We start from the raw sequence: 20,264 nt of genomic DNA on the forward strand, positions 1-20,264 counted from the left end.
CCTCTGGATCCACGGAGGCTTGAGGTCCTGGGCCTCTGCGCATAGGCCTGCGTAGAGGCCCACGTATCCCAGGGCCGGAAGCGCCCCTGGGATCACAAGGGCTGGCCCAACCAATCAAAGAAGGGAATCCCCATTCATGCGTATGGGCATTCTGTATGTACAGAATCCCCATATGCATGAATGGGGATCACATTAAAAAAAATACATTTAACATAAATAAAATGTTTTACATTTTTTTAATTTAAAATGCAATAGAATTAAAACATTTAAAACCAATTACATTTTTTGAAAAATAAATGTACATCTTTTAAAGAGGCTAAAAATAAACTTGCCTTATTGCACAGGATTTTTAAATGTATAAATGATGGATAAAGTCAAAAAAAATGTTTTTCTAAACTCCTGCACTAAAAGCAGTCCTTCACCAGGCATAAGAATATCATGGGCATTCATTGGGCAGATAGCCCAACTCTCCGCCCCTGGAGGCCCTTTTCCCGGGGATGTGGAGGATCTGTCGAGAGAATTTTTGATCGATCACAAGTTCCGGGTTTTAGCGCATGTATAAACCCAGAACTTGTGTGGCCCCTATGTGCGCGTGCGCACCTTGAATTCCGGCGCCACATTTATTTCAGTTGCAAGTACCTCAAATCTGTTTTGTGATGTCCCTCTTCCCTGGAGCAGGGAAGTCTTGCTGCAGTTGTACAGGGCCTTGGTGAGGCCCCACCTGGAATATTGTGTTCAGTTTTGGTCTCCTAAGCTGAGGAAGGACGTTCTTGCTATTGAGGGAGTGCAGCGGAGGTTCACCAGACTGATTCCTGGGATGGCAGGACTATCATATGAGGAGAGACTGGATCGACTGGGCCTGTATTCACTGGAGTTTAGAAGGATGAGAGGGGATCTCATAGAAACATATAAAATTCTGACAGGACTGGACAGGTTAGATGCAGGAAGAATGTTCCCGATGTTGGGGAAGTCCAGAACCAGGGGGCATCGTCTTCGGATAAGGGGTAAGCCATTTACGACTGAGATGAGGAGGAACTTCTTCACTGAGTTGTTAACCTGTGAAATTCCCTACTGCAGAGAGTTGTTGATGCCAGTTCGTTAGATATATTCAAGAGGGAGTTAGATATGTCCCTGATAGCTAAAGGGATCAAGGGGTATGGAGAGAAAGCAGGAACAGGGTACTGAAGGTATGATCAGCCATGATCTTATTGAATGGTGGTGCAGGCTCGAAGGGCCGGATGACCTGCTCCTGCACCTATTTTCTATGTTTCTATGTATTTGCACTGGATATATTAAAGGCACTGTCTTTTAAGCATCTGGAAAATTAACCAGCCAGCCTCTAGCAGTGAAAACCTTAGTGTTCCTAATTAGACCATTGGCTTCACTGAATACCCTCGACTAGAAAAAGAACATTTACGTCTCCATTGCTCCTCCTCTCTTTTAACACTGCCACGTCCCCAAACTCCCACCACTCCATACATTCCAATGCTTGGCCAGCTTTCGTCCCTATCTTCGCCCTTGCTGAGTCTCTCTTTTAGGGCGTGATGAGCGTTCCTCGTTCCTGCCACTCTTCCTCCCAGGCTGAGTTTGTTTTTGATTTTCTGCTGAATTTGACCATAACAGACTACCCTCTGACAGGCAGGGATCATTAACGATTGGCAGCAACATTCCAGTGGGAAAAGGTACATTCATTATATTTGAAAATTGTTGATTTATGGGACATTGGTTGATTCAACTTTGGAAGAACATCCCTCCACTGAGCAGTTAATCGGGTCTGGGTCTAATATAGACTGTACCTTGACCCCTTCCCCTGTGAGCTGAAAACCAGGCTAGGCAAAAGAAAGTATAACATAGTACAATACGCCCTCATGTACAGAGTATATCAGCTTGGCATAGAGAGTTTGCCACTCTTGTCCAGCTTTCTCTCTCTTCCCCCCCCCCCCCCCCCCCACCCCCAAACTGTTGGCCAGGCATACCCCCTCTGCCACTTAGTTTGCCAGCCACACTCCCCAGCCCCAATCTTTTTTGCCCCATACCCTTTCCCTCCCCCACACCACTTCCAATTTTTTTAAGAACTACAAACACACTTCAGTTTCCTCAATACAAACTTCTTTTCTGATTTGATCCAGTCGTGAAATTACTATTTTCAAAGGCATGAATATGACCGCTCAGCTCCTGTTAGTATGCTTCAGTTCTGGGATGTGGACTTCCAATTGCCTGATGAATCACAACTGATGAAGAATTAGGGGCAGGAGTAGACCATATGGCTCGAGGGGACCGTATGGCTTACTCCTACTCCTAATTTTTATGAAGTTGTGCTGGTTGGAGTGTTTTGCAGTGATAACTTAATAATTTTAAAAAATCTATAGAGATGTGTGTGTGTGTGTGTGTGTGTGTGTATATTATCCCGTTTCTCCCCTGCTCCTTCCCTTCCCCTCTCCCTGTCATCCTATTGATCGCCCAACAGTGCAGCAACCTCCTGTGCTATCTGGCCTCACTCCAGTAGCCTTATCTAGTACTTTGAATTAAGCAATGCAAATAACATAGGACTGTAGATATTAGTTGAAAAAGTTAAATTCAGACATATAGAAAAGACAGTATGAGATAGCGGGGAATAAATGAAGAGTAGACTGTAAAGCAAATTATTTTGTGTAATTAAATTGCATGGCTGTCACCTGAAGCAGAAAGTTCTTGCTTGTTAAACAGCCATATGGTATACAGAAAATGATAGAGAAATCTTTCTTAATAATGAAATGGTACAACTTATTAACTTCTGATTTATTGTTACACCAACAGGTGTAACTGACCCTAGTTCTGAGCCATAATGGAGGAGAGTTTGCACTGCATCAAAATGGTAGGCAAGACCCCGTCACACAAAATTACTTGGCAAAATGGATATTTTAGAAGAATTAGCAAATTGAAAGAGTACATTTCTTGTGTTTCATTTGATATTTATAGATTATAAATTATTTTATGGTAGAAATGTATCTTTTCTCCAATGCCAAACCTCAAACCTTTTCCTGTCAATTTCTTTCTCCCCTTCCTCAAAGTGTCATCTGTTAGGGCACTGTTCCACAGGCAGGTGGCATTCTTGAGTACTTTGGCCAAGTGGCTGTATTTCATGTGTGAGCTTAGATGGTGAATGTCAGCTGGCTATTTGGTCATGAGAGCATTAGAGCAAGGTGCCATCACCTATGTTCATGGGAGTGAATCATGTACAGTGTAATGTTCTATTTAAAGTATATAGATGCTTTAAAAATAAATGCCCATTTTCCAAGCTTAATACTGGCAAACCATCTTTGATCAGGCTACTGTGTGGTGATGGGGTTGGTCCTGGAGTGTATGTGCAGGTGGGATGGAGTAGCATGGAGGAGAGAACTGTTTTGGGGGGGGGGGGGAGGTGAGAAGGGGATAGAAGAGACTGGTTATAGGGAGAATAGCCAGGGATAGTGGACGGTGGGAAGTTTGGAGAGGATACTTGGGTGAGGAGGGAACACAAGGACCAAGGGAAGCCAAATGACTAGAGGTAGGGGGAAGGTAAGAGACAAGTAGAGGGCGACCTGCAAGCTGGTTGGGAAGGGGTTGCAATAACAGCGATGCAAGGCAGCTGGGGGTGAGGAGGTGGTGAGCTTTAAATACAGCTCAGCACCATACTGGTCTTGAGGGGTCAAACCCAAACAGTGTGATGTAAGTGGTCAGTCTCCGGTTATTTCCCGAGGTTTTTGAGGCCTAGCCGTAGGGTCCAAATACGTAAGGGTTTAAATACGTAAGGGTTTTTACTTGGCAGTGACTGGTGCCAAATTGGCCCTGCTTTGCTTGCTGTGCTACGGGTTAGTTTTCCGCAGAGACCGGTGCCAATAGTTCTCTGTTATCCAATCTGCTATTTATGATTTAACACCTGCTTATAGCAAGCACACGAACCCTGTCCTCGTGTTCGGGCGAAAAGAATTACAACGGATTGTCTTATAGTGAGACACGGACCAATGTTTCGAGTTCAAAATCACACAAGGTTTATTACACCAGATCAACATCTCCACTCCACATGCCAGATGCTTGTGAAGTAGAACCACACAGTGCAGTAATACCCAGTAAAACAGTGCACTTCCCTTGTTAGCCTTACGACAGACCAACCCTTCCCTTGGGCTAAACCCTCCTGGGACCCACCTAACTCTTAAAACCCCCCTCTGGTTTGGTTAGGGCACACCAACACCCCCTCACGCACTTTCATGGATCAGTTGGTGAGTGTGCAACTATTGAGTTCTCACCCAATCAGCCCTTCCTTGCTCGCTGGCCTTTCCTCAGCGGTTCGACTCCATGGCCTTGTGCTTGGCTGAAGCATGCGAGATCCAGGTTAAAGTTGAAGTCCATCGGGTTGGAGAAGTGAGGCTTCGCTCTCGGTCCTTATCCTCGAGGGGTGGGCAAACGTGCCTTCACATAAGATGCGATAGAACGAAGATCGAACTTCCAAAACGCTCAACATTTATACTCCTGTAATCCACAATTCTGGCTGGGTTTGGATGGTTCTGTTCCCTCCGGGGAACCTTTCTGGCTCCTTCAGGTCTTTTTTAACGCTATCTGAGATGTGCTTGGGTCTGAACAAAGCCAGCCGATCGATGTCCGAAGGCTTCCCGAGGGAGTGTTAAATGGCCCATTAGTCCTGATTGCTGGACCGTTGTGGAGACAATGCAGGTGTCGGTCTTGTCCTAGCACCTTGCTCTCTTCCCGAGACAACCTGGCTATACACACACACACACACACGAGTCCCTTGGCCTTCTGGGTCCCAGAGCACCCAACTCTGACGTCACTGGCCGCTGGCAGGCCAGTGTTCAAATTAACATTATTTCAAAAGTCCTTTTCAGTGTGTACAGCCAACAGGGATATAAACACAACAGTCCAGAGTTGACTTTGTCGACTTAGTGATGCTGCCTGACCTGCCCTGCTGACTGTTTCCAGCATTTACTGCTTTTATTCCAAGCAGTGTGAAGTGGCTTCCCCATGAGCTAGCAAACTGCTATGTTCTGGATTTTTCTGGGACCCTGATTGTCACTTTGCATCAATGCAAAGCAATTAAATTGCCACTTTTACATTGCAAGGAGCTAAAAGTGACGGTGTAATTATGTCCTTGCACCATTCCTAACTCTGCTTTACCTATTCTGTGACTGCTGGATGCTGATGCAAGATGATCAGGAGCCACAGTCTCAGAATTAGGACTGAGCTAGAAACATAGGGCGAAAATTTCGGGCCGCGCCTAGAACGGCGCAGCCCCAACCTGGATGCCCGTTTTTCACGCCAGAAAGTGTGCCTAAAAAATACTTAGATTCTCCGGCTCCCTGCAGGCCCTCTGGAGCTGGGCGTGGCGCAGTAGCTCCAGGCGCCCAAAACTGTGTGGGAGGGGCCCGAAGCACGTAGCCCCAAGCCCTGGCCGAATGGCCGAATGGCCTCACTGCTGCTGCGTCGATAAGGCTGCCTCCCGTGCCCAGCTCCTGCTTCCTCCGGACCGAGACCCGACTCGACTTGACTCCCGCTCCCCTCCCCCTGCTTTCCTCGCTCCCGCCGTCGCCCCCCACCGCACCGACCTCCGCTCCCGACTTCCTGCTCCCGATCTCCGCTCCCGACCACCCCACCCCCTCCCCCCGACCGACCGACCTCCGCCGCGCCCCTCCTCCCCCCTGACCCGACGCCACCTACAAGTCAATCAGGTAACTCTAAGCTCGAAGTCTTCGGTCGTTCAGTCTCTCTCTCTCTCTCTGTGTCTCTCTCTCTCTCTCTCTCCTCTTTTTTTTTTTCCCCCCCTCCTTCCGTCCTTCTCTCTTTTTCCCTTCTTCCGTCCTTCTCTCTCTTTTCCCCCCCCCCCGCCTTCTCTCTCCTCCCCCTCCCCCCCCGCCTTCTCTCTCCTCCCCCTCCCCCCCCGCCTTCTCTCTCCTCCCCCTCCCCCCCCGCCTTCTCTCTCCTCCCCCTCCCCCCCCGCCTTCTCTCTCCTCCCCCTCCCCCCCCGCCTTCTCTCTCCTCCCCCTCCCCCCCCGCCTTCTCTCTCCTCCCCCTCCCCCCCGCCTTCTCTCTCCTCCCCCTCCCCCCCCGCCTTCTCTCTCCTCCCCCTCCCCCCCGCGCCTTCTCTCTCCTCCCCCTCCCCCCCGCGCCTTCTCTCTCCTCCCCCTCCCCCCCGCGCCTTCTCTCTCCTCCCCCTCCCCCCCGCGCCTTCTCTCTCCTCCCCCTCCCCCCCGCGCCTTCTCTCTCCTCCCCCTCCCCCCCGCGCCTTCTCTCTCCTCCCCCTCCCCCCCGCGCCTTCTCTCTCCTCCCCCTCCCCCCCGCGCCTTCTCTCTCCTCCCCCTCCCCCCCGCGCCTTCTCTCTCCTCCCCCTCCCCCCCGCGCCTTCTCTCTCCTCCCCCTCCCCCCCGCGCCTTCTCTCTCCTCCCCCTCCCCCCCGCGCCTTCTCTCTCCTCCCCCTCCCCCCCGCGCCTTCTCTCTCCTCCCCCTCCCCCCCGCGCCTTCTCTCTCCTCCCCCTCCCCCCCGCGCCTTCTCTCTCCTCCCCCTCCCCCCCGCGCCTTCTCTCTCCTCCCCCTCCCCCCCGCGCCTTCTCTCTCCTCCCCCTCCCCCCCGCGCCTTCTCTCTCCTCCCCCTCCCCCCCGCGCCTTCTCTCTCCTCCCCCTCCCCCCCGCGCCTTCTCTCTCCTCCCCCTCCCCCCCGCGCCTTCTCTCTCCTCCCCCTCCCCCCGCGCCTTCTCTCTCCTCCCCCTCCCCCCCACGCCTTCTCTCTCCTCCCCCTCCCCCCCGCGCCTTCTCTCTCCTCCCCCTCCCCCCCGCGCCTTCTCTCTCCTCCCCCTCCCCCCCGCGCCTTCTCTCTCCTCCCCCTCCCCCCCGCGCCTTCTCTCTCCTCCCCCTCCCCCCCGCGCCTTCTCTCTCCTCCCCCTCCCCCCCGCGCCTTCTCTCTCCTCCCCCTCCCCCCCGCGCCTTCTCTCTCCTCCCCCTCCCCCCCGCGCCTTCTCTCTCCTCCCCCTCCCCCCCGCGCCTTCTCTCTCCTCCCCCTCCCCCCCGCGCCTTCTCTCTCCTCCCCCTCCCCCCCCGCGCCTTCTCTCTCCTCCCCCTCCCCCCCGCGCCTTCTCTCTCCTCCCCCTCCCCCCCGCGCCTTCTCTCTCCTCCCCCTCCCCCCCGCGCCTTCTCTCTCCTCCCCCTCCCCCCCGCGCCTTCTCTCTCCTCCCCCTCCCCCCCGCGCCTTCTCTCTCCTCCCCCTCCCCCCCGCGCCTTCTCTCTCCTCCCCCTCCCCCCCGCGCCTTCTCTCTCCTCCCCCTCCCCCCCGCGCCTTCTCTCTCCTCCCCCTCCCCCCCGCGCCTTCTCTCTCCTCCCCCTCCCCCCCGCGCCTTCTCTCTCCTCCCCCTCCCCCCCGCGCCTTCTCTCTCCTCCCCCTCCCCCCCGCGCCTTCTCTCTCCTCCCCCTCCCCCCCGCGCCTTCTCTCTCCTCCCCCTCCCCCCCGCGCCTTCTCTCTCCTCCCCCTCCCCCCCCGCGCCTTCTCTCTCCTCCCCCTCCCCCCCGCGCCTTCTCTCTCCTCCCCCTCCCCCCCGCGCCTTCCCTCTCCTCCCCCTCCCCCCCCGCGCCTTCCCTCTCCTCCCCCTCCCCCCCCGCGCCTTCCCTCTCCTCCCCCTCCCCCCCGCGCCTTCCCTCTCCTCCCCCTCCCCCCCGCGCCTTCCCTCTCCTCCCCCTCCCCCCCCGCGCCTTCCCTCTCCTCCCCCTCCCCCCCCGCGCCTTCCCTCTCCTCCCCCTCCCCCCCCGCGCCTTCCCTCTCCTCCCCCTCCCCCCCGCGCCTTCCCTCTCCTCCCCCTCCCCCCCCGCGCCTTCCCTCTCCTCCCCCTCCCCCTCCCCCCCGCGCCTTCCCTCTCCTCCCCCTCCCCCTCCCCCCCGCGCCTTCCCTCTCCTCCCCCTCCCCCTCCCCCCCGCGCCTTCCCTCTCCTCCCCCTCCCCCTCCCCCCCCGCGCCTTCCCTCTCCTCCCCCTCCCCCTCCCCCCCCGCGCCTTCCCTCTCCTCCCCCTCCCCCTCCCCCCCCGCGCCTTCCCTCTCCTCCCCCTCCCCCCCCGCGCCTTCCCTCTCCTCCCCCTCCCCCCCCGCGCCTTCCCTCTCCTCCCCCTCCCCCCCCGCGCCTTCCCTCTCCTCCCCCTCCCCCCCGCGCCTTCCCTCTCCTCCCCCTCCCCCCCCGCGCCTTCCCTCTCCTCCCCCTCCCCCCCCGCGCCTTCCCTCTCCTCCCCCTCCTTATGTTCCTGGCAAGCTTCCTCTCATACTCTATTTTCGCGCTCTTAATTAAACCCTCTGTCCTGCTCTGCTGAATTCTAAATTTCTCCCAGTTCTCATAATCGCTGCTTTTTCTGGCCAATTTATATGCCTCTTCCTTTGTTTAACACTGTCCTTAATTTCCCTTGTTAGCCACGGTTGAGCCACACTCCCCATTGTATTTTTACTCCAGACAGGGTTGTGCAATTGTTGAAGTTCATCCATGTGATCTTTAAATGTTGGCCATTGCCTATCCACCGTCAACCCTTCAAGTATCATTTGCCAGTCTATTCTAGCCAATTCACATCTTATACCATCAAAGTTACCTTTCCTTAAGTTCAGGACCCTAATCTCTGAATTAACTGTCGTCACTCTGCATCTTAATAAAGAATTCTACCATATTATGGTCACTCTTTCCCCAAGAGGCCTCTCAACAAGATTGCTAATTAGTCCTTTCTCATTACACATCACCCAATCTAGGATGGCCAGCCCTCTAGTTGGTTCCTCGACATATTGGTCTAGAAAACCATCCCGAATACACTCCAGGAAATCCTCCTCCACCACAGTGCTACCAGTTTGGTTAGCCCAATCAATATATAGATTAAAGTCGCCCATGATAACTGCTGTATCTTTATTGCACGCATCCCGAATTTCTTGTTTGACGCTGTCCCCAACCTCACTACTACTGTTTGGTGGTCTGTACACAACTCCCACTAGCGTTTTCTGCCCTTTGGTAGTCCTAGCTCCACCCATACTGATTCCATTTTCTGTCTATCCTTCCTAAATGTTGAATACCCCTGGATGTTGATTCCCAGCCTTGGTCACCCTGGAGCCATGTCTCCATGATGCCAATTACATCATATCCGATAACTGCTATCTGCGCAGTTAATTCGTCCACCTTATTCCAAATACTCCTCGCATTGAGGCACAGATCCTTCAAGTTTGTCTTTTTAACACACTTTGCCCCTTTAGAAGTTTGCTGTAATGTGGCCCTTTTTGCTTTTTGCCTTGGGTTTCTCTGCCCTCCACTTTTACTTTTCTTCTTTCTATCTTTTGCTTTTGCTCCCATTCTACTTACCTCTGTCTCCCTGCATAGGTTCCCATTCCCCCTGACATATTAGTTTAACTCTTCCCCAACAGCACTAGCAAACATTCCCCCTAGGACATTGGTTCCGGTCCTGCCCAGGTGCAGACCATCCGGTTTGTACTGGTCCCACCTCACCCAGAACCGGTTCCAATGTCCCAGGAATTTGAATCCCTCCCTTCTGCACCACTCCTCAAGCCACTTATTCATCTGAGCTATTCTGTGATTCCTACTCTGACTAGCACGTGGCACTGGTAGCAATCCTGCGATTACTACTTTTGAGGTCCTACTTTTTAATTTAGCTCCTAGCTCCCTAATTTGTCTTGTAGGACCTCATCCTGTTTTTTTACCTATATCGTTGGTACTAAATGCACCACGACAACTGGCTGTTCACCCTCCCTTTTCAAAATGTCCTGCACCCGCTCCGAGACATCCTTGACCCTTGCACCAGGGAGGCAACATACCATCTTGGAGACTCTGTTGCGGCTGCAGAAACGCCCATCTATTCCCCTTACAATCGAATCCCCTATCACTGTAGCTCTCCCACTCTTTTTAGAAACATAGAAGATAGGTGCAGGAGTAGGCCATTTGGCCCTTCGAGCCTGCACTGCCATTCAATGAATTCATGGCTGAACATGCAACTTCAGTACATCATTCCTGCTTTCTTGCCATACCCCTTGATCCCCCTAGTAGTAAGGACTACATCTAACTCTTTTTTGAATATATTTAGTGAATTGGCCTCAACAACTTTCTGTGGTAGAGAATTCCACAGGTTCACCACTCTCTGGGTGAAGAAGTTTCTCCTCATCTCGGTCCTAAATGGCTTACCCCTTATTCTTAGACAGTGACCCCTGGTTCTGGAGTTCCCCAACATTGGGAACATTCTTCCTGCATCTAACCTGTCTAAACCCGTCAGAATTTTAAACGTTTCTATGAGATCCCCTCTCATTCTTCTGAACTCCAGTGAATACAAGCCCAGTTGATCCAGTCTTTCTTGATAGGTCAGTCCCGCCATCCGGGAATCAGTCTGGTGAACCTTCGCTGCACTCCCTCAATAGCAAGAATGTTCTTCAAGTTAGGAGACCAAAACTGTACACAATGCTCCAGGTGTGGCCTCACCAAGGTCCTGTACAACTGTAGTAACACCTCCCTGCCCCTGTACTCCAATCCCCTCACTATGAAGACCAACATGCCATTTGCTTTCTTAACCGCCTGCTGTACCTGCATGCCAACCTTCAATGACTGATGTACCATGACACCCAGGTCTCGTTGCATCTCCCCTTTTCCTAACCTGTCACCATTCAGATAATAGTCTGTCTCTCTTTTTACCACCAAAGTGGATAACCTCACATTTATCCACATTATACTTCATCTGCCGTGCATTTGCCCACTCACCTAACCTATCCAAGTAACTCTGCAGCCTCATAGCAGCTCACACTGCCATCCAACTTAGTGTCATCCGCAAATTTGGAGATACTACATTTAATCCCCCTCGTCTAAATCATTAATGTACAATGTAAACAGCTGGGGCCCCAGCACAGAACCTTGCGCGACCCCACTAGTCACTGCCTGCTATTCTGAAAAGTACCCATTTACTCCTACTCTTTGCTTCCTGTCTGCCAACCAGTTCTCAATCCACGTCAGCACGAATCCCCCAATCCCATGTGCTTTAACTTTGCACATTAATGTCTTGTGTGGGACCTTGTCGAAAGCCTTCTGAAAGTCCAAATACACCACATCAATTGGTTCCCCCTTGTCCACTCTAATGGAAACATCCTCAAAAAATTCCAGAAGATTTGTCAAGCATGATTTCCCTTTCACAAATCCATGCTGACTTGGACCTATCATGTCACCTCTTTCCAAATGTGCTGCTATGACATCCTTAATAATTGATTCAATGATTTTACCCACTACTGATGTCAGGCTGACCGGTCTATAATTCCCTGTTTTCTCTCTCGCTCCTTTTTTAAAAAGTGGGGTTACATTGGCTACCCTCCACTCCATAGGAACTGATCCTGAGTCTATGGAATGTTGGAACATGACTGTCAATGCATCCGCTATTTCCAAGGCCACCTCCTTAAGTACTCTGGGATGCAGACCATCATACCCTGGGGATTTATCGGCCTTCAATCCCATCAATTTCCCCAACACAATTTCCCGACTAATAAGGATTTCCCTCAGTTCCTCCTTCTTACTCGATCCTCTGACCCCTTTTATATCCGCAAGGTTGTTTGTGTCCTCCTTAGTGAATACCGAACCAAAGTACTTGTTCAATTGGTCTGCCATTTCTTTGTTCCCAGTTATGACTTCCTCTGATTCTGACTGCAGGGGACCTACGATTGTCTTTACTAATCTTTTTCTCTTTACATATCTGTAGAAGCTTTTGCAGTCCTGCCCTCCTGTGCAGCAGAGCCATCCATGGTGCCATGAACTTGGCTGCTGCTGCTCTCCCCTGATGAGTCATCCCCCTCAACAGTATCCAAAGCGGTGTATCTGTTTTGCAGGGGGATGACTGCAGGGGACCCCTGCACTACCTTCCTTCCACTGCTCTTCCTGTTGGTCACCCATCCCCTATCTGGCTGTGTACCCTTTACATGCGGTGTGGCCAACTCACTAAACGTGCTATTCACGATGAGGAGAAATGTCTTCACATGGTGAATCTTTTGAATTCTCTACCCCAGAGGGCTGTGGAGGCCCAGTCGTTGAGTATATTGAAGACAAGACTGAGATCGATAGATTTTTGGATATTAAGGGTATCAAAGAATATGGGGATAGTGTGGGAAGGTGGAATTGAGGTAAAAGATCAGCCATGGTCTTATTGAATGGCGGAGCATGCTTGAGGGGCCGAATGGCCTGCTCCTATTTCTTATATTCTTATGATATATTGTGTTGAACAAAAATATTGCCAAAATTAGATAATTAAAATATTACCTATACATTTACAGCTTTTTCCACTTAAGAGCAAGTTTGGCCTATCTCTTAATTTCTGTCAGTTTGTTTCTGTGATACTACCTTTGTGAAAGTTGTGTGTTTTCATAAAAATATTTTTCTTCACCAGCTGCAGTACACCTCATTGATCTAAGGCGATGCACGCATCTGGGCTGTAGTTTGCGAAACTGATGATGCTTTAGGGACTCACAGTGACGTAACACATTTCAGAATGTGTTAAGTTTGTTCTCAAAAGGTAAGAAAACACTGATGTAACATTGTGTTCAGCCATTGTAGCTTTGTGATACTGGTATTGGTATTCATTGTTATTAACTATCCAAATATATCCCCTTGGTTTTCGTAGTGTCTTTTACAGGTTTGAATACTTATGTAAATGGTTTCCCTTGAGTATTTTTGATGCACCCCCACGTTACAATAGTTCTAGACCTGGGAGTGATTACTGTACTGAACAGATGAATGAGTCATGGACAAATGCCTCGGTCTCAACCGTCAATGCTTTATTAAAGCTATCTCAACACAGCAAAACTACAAGTAAACACAGTGACACTGTAGTACAATCCAATACCGTGGCGTGTCTAAACCGCCCCTATCGCAAAGTACCCAACATTTAAACCCTCTGCTTGGATCCACAGTGTACCCCCGAATCTACACCGACTGGCTGGGCATACCCCTTTGGTCCTCACAGCAAAACCTCCCCACTAAATCCCTTTTAAGGTTTGGTTGAGAGAACACACGACACCTCCTCACACAGTGGCTGTGATCTTAAAGATGCGTGGGCAGGGATGATGCTCACTGATTCGTTGGCTTACTCATTGCTTCTCCTGGTGAAAACGTGTCTCTTCTGGTTCCGTACTGTCTATGGTTTCTTCTCTCTGTCCCAGACGCAGTGCTCGGTCCTTGTAGCGGTGAAGCAAGTGAGAGCACAAGAGGGGGAGAGCTATGGCCATGCGACCACTTTTTATATCCAAAGTCTGTTTGCCTTTTCTAGCCAAAGAAAGTTTTTTCCCTTGTTTCGAGGATCCTGTTTGTTTGCTTCTTCTGGCCCAATAATGCTTTCTTTGTTTTGAGGCTTCTGTCTGAGTGGCCCATGTGTATTCCAGTGATGGCTGTGATGGGGTTTCACTTCCAACCGGTCTGGGGCTTAATGGTTTTCTATTATTCTGGTTTCCCACCTCTTTGGGTTATCTCATTCCAGATAATGGCTTGATCACTGACCAGTTAACATTGCCTAACAATGCTTAAATTGTGTTGGAGAAATTGATGGGATTGAAGGCCGATAAATCCCCGGGGACTGATTTTCTGCATCCCTGAGTACTTAAGGAGGTGGCCCTAGAAATAGTGGATGCATTGGTGATCATTTTCCAACAGTCTATTGACTCTGGATCAGTTCCTATGGACTGGAGGGTAGCTAATGTAACACCACTTTTTAAAAAAGGAGGGAGCGCGAAAATGGATAATTATTAGACCGGTTAGCCTGACATCAGTAGTGGGGAAAATGTTGGAATCAATTATTAAGGATGAAATAGCAGCGCATTTGGAAAGCGGTGATAGGATCGGTCCAAGTCAGCATGGATTTATGAAAGTGAAATTGTGCTTGACGAATCTTCTGGAATTTTTTGAGGATGTAACTAGTAGAGTGGACAAGGGCGAACCAGTGGATGTGGTGTATTTGGACTTTCAAAAGGCCTTTGATAAGGTCCCACATAAGAGATTGGTGTACAAGATCAAGGCACATGTTATTGGGGGTAATGTACTGGCATGGATAGAGAATTGCTTGGCAGGCAGGAAGCAGAGAGTCGGGATAAACGGGTCCTTTTCAGAATGGCAGGCAGTGACTAGTGGAGTACCGCAGGGCTCAGTGCTGGGACCCCAGCTCTTCACAATATGCATTAATGATTTGGATGAAGGAATTGAGTGTAATATCTCCAAGTTTGCAGATGACACTAAACTGGGTGACGGTGTGAGCTGTGAGGAGGATGCTAAAAGGTTGCAGGGTGACTTGGACAGGTTAGGTGAGTGGACAAATGCATGCAGATGCAGTATAATGTGGATAAATGTGAGGTTATCCACTTTGGTGGCAAAAACACGAAGGCAGAATATTATCTGAATGGCGGCAGATTAGGAAAAGGGGAGGTGCAACGAGACCTGGGTGTCATGGTTCATCAGTCATTGAAAGTTGGCATGCAGGTACAGCAGGCGGTGAAGAAGGCAAATGGCATGTTGGCCTTCATAGCTAGGGGATTTGAGTATAGGAGCAGGGAGTTCATACTGCAATTGTATAGGGCCTTGGTGAGGCCTCACCTGGAATATTGTGTTCAGTTTTTGCCTCCTAATCTGAGGAAGGACGTTCTTGCTATTGAGGGAATGCATCGAAGGTTCGCCAGACTGATTCCAGGGCTGCATTGACATATGAGGAGAGACTGGATTAACTGGGCCTTTATACACTGGAGTTTAGAAGGATGAGGGGGGATCTCATAGAAACGTACAAGATTCTGATGGGACGGGGCAGGTTAGATGCGGGTAGAATGTTCCCGATGTTGGGGAAGTCCAGAACCAGGGGACACAGTCTAAGGATAAGGGGTAGACCATTTAGGACTGAGATGAGGAGAAACTTCTTCAGAGTTGTTAACCTGTGGAATTCCCTGCCGCAGAGAGTCGTTGATGCCAGTTCATTGAACATATTCAAGAGGAAGTTAGATGTGGCCCTTACGGTTCAAGGCATCAAGGGGTATGGAGAGAAAGCGGGAAAGGGGTACTGAGGTGAATGATCAGCCATGATATTGAATGGTGGTGCAGGCTCGAAGGGCCGAATGGCCTACTCCTACATCTATTTTCTATGTTTCTATGTTTCTATGACCCTCCATCTTTGCCCATTACCTGTGATGAGCTGCCTTCTCCTGGCCATTCTATCTTTCCAGACCACCCCTGCCCATCAGATGGGGGTTTTCGAGTACAACATGGAAAAGTACTTGGGCTCCTCCCACAGCAAGCTGTCAGCTTTTTTTCCTGCAGTGAGAAATATTAAAATGCAATGTCCAGATATCGAACAATCCTTGGGGAGCCAATGCTTACACTTCGAACATTCTTTGTATCCTTTTCTGCATACTTTTGTTTAAAAAGTGATTGCGGCTCTTCGGGTGGTAACTATGATGTCTGAATAAGAACTTTACTCAAAACGAGGCAAGAAGTACTTCTAAGAAAGTTGCTTCAAAGAGCATAGTTAAAACAAAATATTTTTTTTGGGGGGGAGGAGGAGGTATAATAATGGTGTTTGTTCTAAAATATCTAGTTTTGGGTTTTTTTGCTGGAAAAGTCCTGCTTGGACTATGTATTTGATTCCAACTGGATGGCAAGCCATAGATGGTACAGGCCCTTTCTGAAGGAGCTCTTGGCTCTGCAGCTATGAATGCAAAACCTACTGATTACTGCTTCATGAGTTTATGGTGCAGAAACCAGACTTCCAAAGAACACGAGCTGCTGCAGCTGAATCTCGACAATGTGTATCAGTCCAAAATGTTTGTACAGGCGACCAGTGCGAAGCTGCATGTGGAATTCTTCCAAACAGTATCATCACTGAGAACTGAAATATGTCCTTGGTTCACAGAAGTTTAGAAGCAGAGTTAACCATTGGGTTTATTGGAGCATTCGTTGAACAGTGGAAATTTGCTGAGTTTCCTGGTGTTTACCAAATGACAAATTTCCCTATCTTTCTATGTTCCCATTGAGTGCTGCGGTCAATTGTGAACCATCCCTCCGTATTACGGTTACTTTGTAGCTGTGTGCCGTAATCTCATCTGTACTTTTAAAAAAAAAAAATGAATAATGTTCTAAATTAAACTTGTATACTTGTTAACTGTTGATCACAGATGGAAATTACAATGAGTTTCAATAGTAATGTCCAAGCATTTTGACTTTGTGGGTTGCTTATGTGCCTTGCAGGTCATGTATAAAATGTAATTTAGTGTTGCCATTAAGTTGCAGATATCTCCAGTCTGCTGATACTAACAAAGCTTGGTGTTCTGATTTAGAATTTGTCCACCAATGAGGCAACAACACTAAGAACATCCCTTTGCAAATGTTTAGCCCCAAGAAATTCAAACCCTATAAAACTAGCGACTAAGAAATAGAAGTGTAAATATAGCGAAGATACTGAATATCGTGCATGTTTTAATGGGTCCATGGATCACATATGGCCCACTTTACCTGGTTACAATATCCTTGATTTGCAGCAACTGCTGCTTACATTTTACATAGTGTTGTTCAAGTAACACAACCTTTAGAGCTGCTTTGTAAGGGCATCAGTGAACACTGAGCAGGAAAGAAGTGGGGTGTTGGGAAATGAACGAAAACATGGTTGAAGAGGTAAATTTTGAGGAAGGATTTGAAGGTGATGGAAGAGATTGCAAGCTGAAAAGAATTAAAATAATTCTGGGGTGCAATGCACAATGTCTCAATGCTCTTTAAAAAGAACTTGCATTTATATAGCACCTTTTCATGTCCTCATGACCTCCCAAAGTGCTTTATGGCGCAGAACTTTTGAAGTGTAGTCACTGTGGTAATGTAGGCAAATGTTCAAGGCCCCACAAACAGCATTGTTAACTGACCGCATAGGGCATTAGGTGACACCCGTGGCTCAGTGATCTCTCTCTAATGATGGAGTGGAGGAGGGATGATAGACCATAGTCAGAGGCGGGTACAAGCTAACACATCGGCATGATAATGTGGGCTGAGGCATGGTGGAGTGAGGCCATGGATGAGGAAGCAGATTTTTAAGTTGATATGTTGGAGGGGGTAGAAAGTCAGTAACGGTTGTCAAGTACAGAGCTGATGGGTATGTGGGACTTTGCACAAGGAAGGATATAGTCTAGAGTACTAGATGAGTTAAAATTAGTGTAGAATAGAGCTGGGGAGATGTCTGATGAGAGCATTGGAGAACTTCTGTCTTTAAAGACAGCAAAAAAAAATAAAGAATGCAGGAGGAACTTTTTTTTGACTAAAAGGGTGGAAAAGATCACTGCAAAGTCGGTAGTCGGGTTCAAGAAGGAACTAGATAGGTTCTTGTCAACAAATGGGATGTAGGGTTATTAGAAATGCATCAAGGGAGTGCTGTGGACAGGTACGCTAGATGGCCCGAAGGTCATCTCCAACCTAAAACTGTGACAAATGATAAGAACGAGAATTTCAGGGTTGAGTGGGTGAGACAGGGTGATGGGCTCGAGTAGAGCATAAATGGAGCATGGACTGCTTGGGCCAAATGGCCTTGTTTCTGTGTCTTCTATTCTATGTAATCCTAAGTAAAAGTACAATGAGGTTGTACTCTTATGCATTCAGTCTGTGCAAGCAGTTGAACTCAGATGGCATTTAAGGGGCAAGGTATCTGGCAGGAATTTAGCAGGATGGATTTGGTATTGCTGATGTTGAACTGACAATAGTTCTGGCTTATCCAGAACTTGATGTGCAAACGGTAATCATATATATGTTACTGTGGTAATTGTGAAATCAAGTGTTGCAGTGGAGAGCTGGAATTGTTGATATTTTTGTTGAGAATCAATATGTAGAATAGCAATGGACTTTGGAGTGTGTGTTGGGGCACAATGGAGATGACTTTGCTGGTCATGGAAGGAGATGAAGTGACTGTTGCGACAGGCAGGAATGGAACCAGTTCGTGGAACTGGACTAGGGAGGAGGCGGCACAGTGAAGGATAGAATAATTGATTGTTTTGGAGGCTGTAGGCACATAGAACGTTGTTAGCATGGAAACTACCCCACTTAAAATCGCTATCGGTAGAATGGAAACAGCCTGGAGGGTCTTGAGTAGGTAATTATGGAAGAGATGTGCAGAGTTGAATTAGGGTGATATGTTCAAAGATCTTTGAGAGAATGGGAGGTTGAATTCTGAGGATGGGACATGGGTGAGCTTTTTAAATTGCAGAGTAATGACCGCAATATTGAAAGTGAGAGTTTAACTCTTCACTTTGTTCATAGATACTTCTGATAGTGTGTTGCATTCACATATGGATCCATTTTCTTATCCGTCAATATAAATGGTAACAAACTGCTCTTAACCATTATTATTCAGTTCTGGAAGTAATAAATGCAAATAGACAGGAAATACATTACTTGCCCTGGTCCTTTTTTTTTTGCTACAATGTATGATGGTCATGGCACTTTTTCACTGCTAATGAGCTATCACTGTATATTCTGGTTTTTTTCAGATTTAAAAAAAAACCCTACTGAAGAATGAATATTGAAGACAAGCTTGATCGTATTTTTCTTAAATGCAGCAGTATAAATGAAATGCAGTCTTCCAGACCTCTGGTTGTGGTGGGTGGGGTGTCTGATCAGCCCACTGTACATATTGGCGGACAGGAAACTGTATTAGAAGAGAGGGAGATCTCGCATGAAGAAATTCTCCAACAAGAAACTGTTTTACAGGAAAGTGCTCTCCCACAGGAGGAGCTTATTTCACATGACGAACTAATGATCCATGAGGAAACAGTTAAAAATGATGACGATGAGAATGATGGGCATGTAAGGCTCCCTCAAGAGTTAACATACGAGCTAAATGTGAGTGGTGTTTTAATTTATCTGGTTTGTTTTTTAAATTCCGTTCAAGTAGAATGACTGAGTAGGTAGTTCGGCAACAGTACAATCTTAGTAATGGGAGGCAAGAATTTTATCAATGGTTTTTATCTCGTAATGCTTTATACGCACACATGAATACACAAGATGGACAGGAAATGACTGGCTGGTCTACCAAACCTGTCCCAGTCACAACAAAACCAAGCACCAGAAGTCCCAGTGTTCCCTCCCACCAGGAGTCATGTAACCTCCTGGGAGATGCAGAAACATAGATGTTTGCAACTTTTTTAATCCTGGCATTTATTGAATAAATTACAAAAGTGGTTTATTTTATATTCTGTATAAAGTACAGTTCTGTATTCAATACTCTAAATAGACTGAAGGCTTCATTATCTCTTGTACAAGGAGATTGAATTTTTAGATTTTGATTCACTGGTTTTTGGAATTAATTTTTGCAATGCAATTTGAAATACTGCTTGATTGGTGGCACAGTGCCACAGCTCATTAACATACTAGTGACCAAACTAGTACAGTACACACTAGATTCACTACCTGGTGAATGAACTTGGCCCATCTGATAAGCTGCTTTCCCAAGGAAAGCGGTAAAACCAGAAATTTACCTTGGATCATTTGTGTGCAGCCTTAAATCAGTATTGATGAGATCTTGCCTTTTATTTGTAAGTGACTGCAAGGCATAAAGAATCTTGCAGAGAAAAGGAAAGACAGGGCAAAATATGAAAATAAGCGCTTTTGTGTCATTAATTATGCATTTATATCAGTCAGGAATTTCTTCTCCCAGAGGGTTGTGAATCTGTGGAATTCTCTGCCCAAGGAAGCAGTTGAGGCTAACTCATTGAATATATTCAAATCACAGATATAGATTTTTAACCAATAAGGGAGTTATGGGGAGCGGGCGGGTAAGTGAAGCTGAGTCCACGGTCAGATCAGCAATGATCTTTTTGAATGGCGGAGCAGGCTCGAGGGGCTGGATGGCCTATGTTCTTATATTCAGTAAAAGCCCTGGTTTTATTCATGTTATCCACAATTTAACATAGCAATTGTATTTATACAACTGAATTCCTTAATTCAAGGAGCAGTGGTGCTTTCAGCGATGAGTAGTTTATATATCATTCATCTTGACTATGTCCTTTTACAATTTTACTTCAGTAAATCTTAAAATAATCACAATTGAAGGACTGCGGAAGATTGGCAGTGGAGCCATATTCGTCTTCCCATTTACTACAAGTGGTGAAAAAAATTATGTCTACCAAGAGGATTTCCTTGGAGCAAGTCTACTTAACATCTATGTTAGTGTTACTGTGTGAACTTGGGGCTAAATTCATGCCCGAATTAGTGTGGCACCAAATCTGATTTTTGTGCAACAACTGTTTCC

At 48.1% G+C, this 20,264-nt stretch overlaps 1 protein-coding gene across 3 annotated transcripts in view; it reads left to right on the forward strand.

Annotated features, from left to right (window-relative positions):
• Positions 1–20,264, forward strand: part of znf148 (zinc finger protein 148) — a 74,758-nt gene that overhangs the window by 24,394 nt on the left and 30,100 nt on the right. For 2 of the 3 annotated variants that reach the window (XM_070875489.1, XM_070875491.1), the window contains exons 2-4: positions 2,797–2,854; positions 12,399–12,524; positions 18,505–18,856. In XM_070875489.1, coding sequence (XP_070731590.1) covers positions 18,530–18,856 — 327 coding nt within the window. In that variant the 5' untranslated portion in view covers positions 2,797–2,854; positions 12,399–12,524; positions 18,505–18,529. The remainder of the gene's footprint in view (positions 1–2,796; positions 2,855–12,398; positions 12,525–18,504; positions 18,857–20,264) is intronic. The other variant, XM_070875490.1, reaches the window with a different exon arrangement.

This window comes from Pristiophorus japonicus, chromosome 3 (genome assembly GCF_044704955.1).
Source record: "Pristiophorus japonicus isolate sPriJap1 chromosome 3, sPriJap1.hap1, whole genome shotgun sequence".
NCBI lineage: Eukaryota > Metazoa > Chordata > Chondrichthyes > Pristiophoridae > Pristiophorus > Pristiophorus japonicus.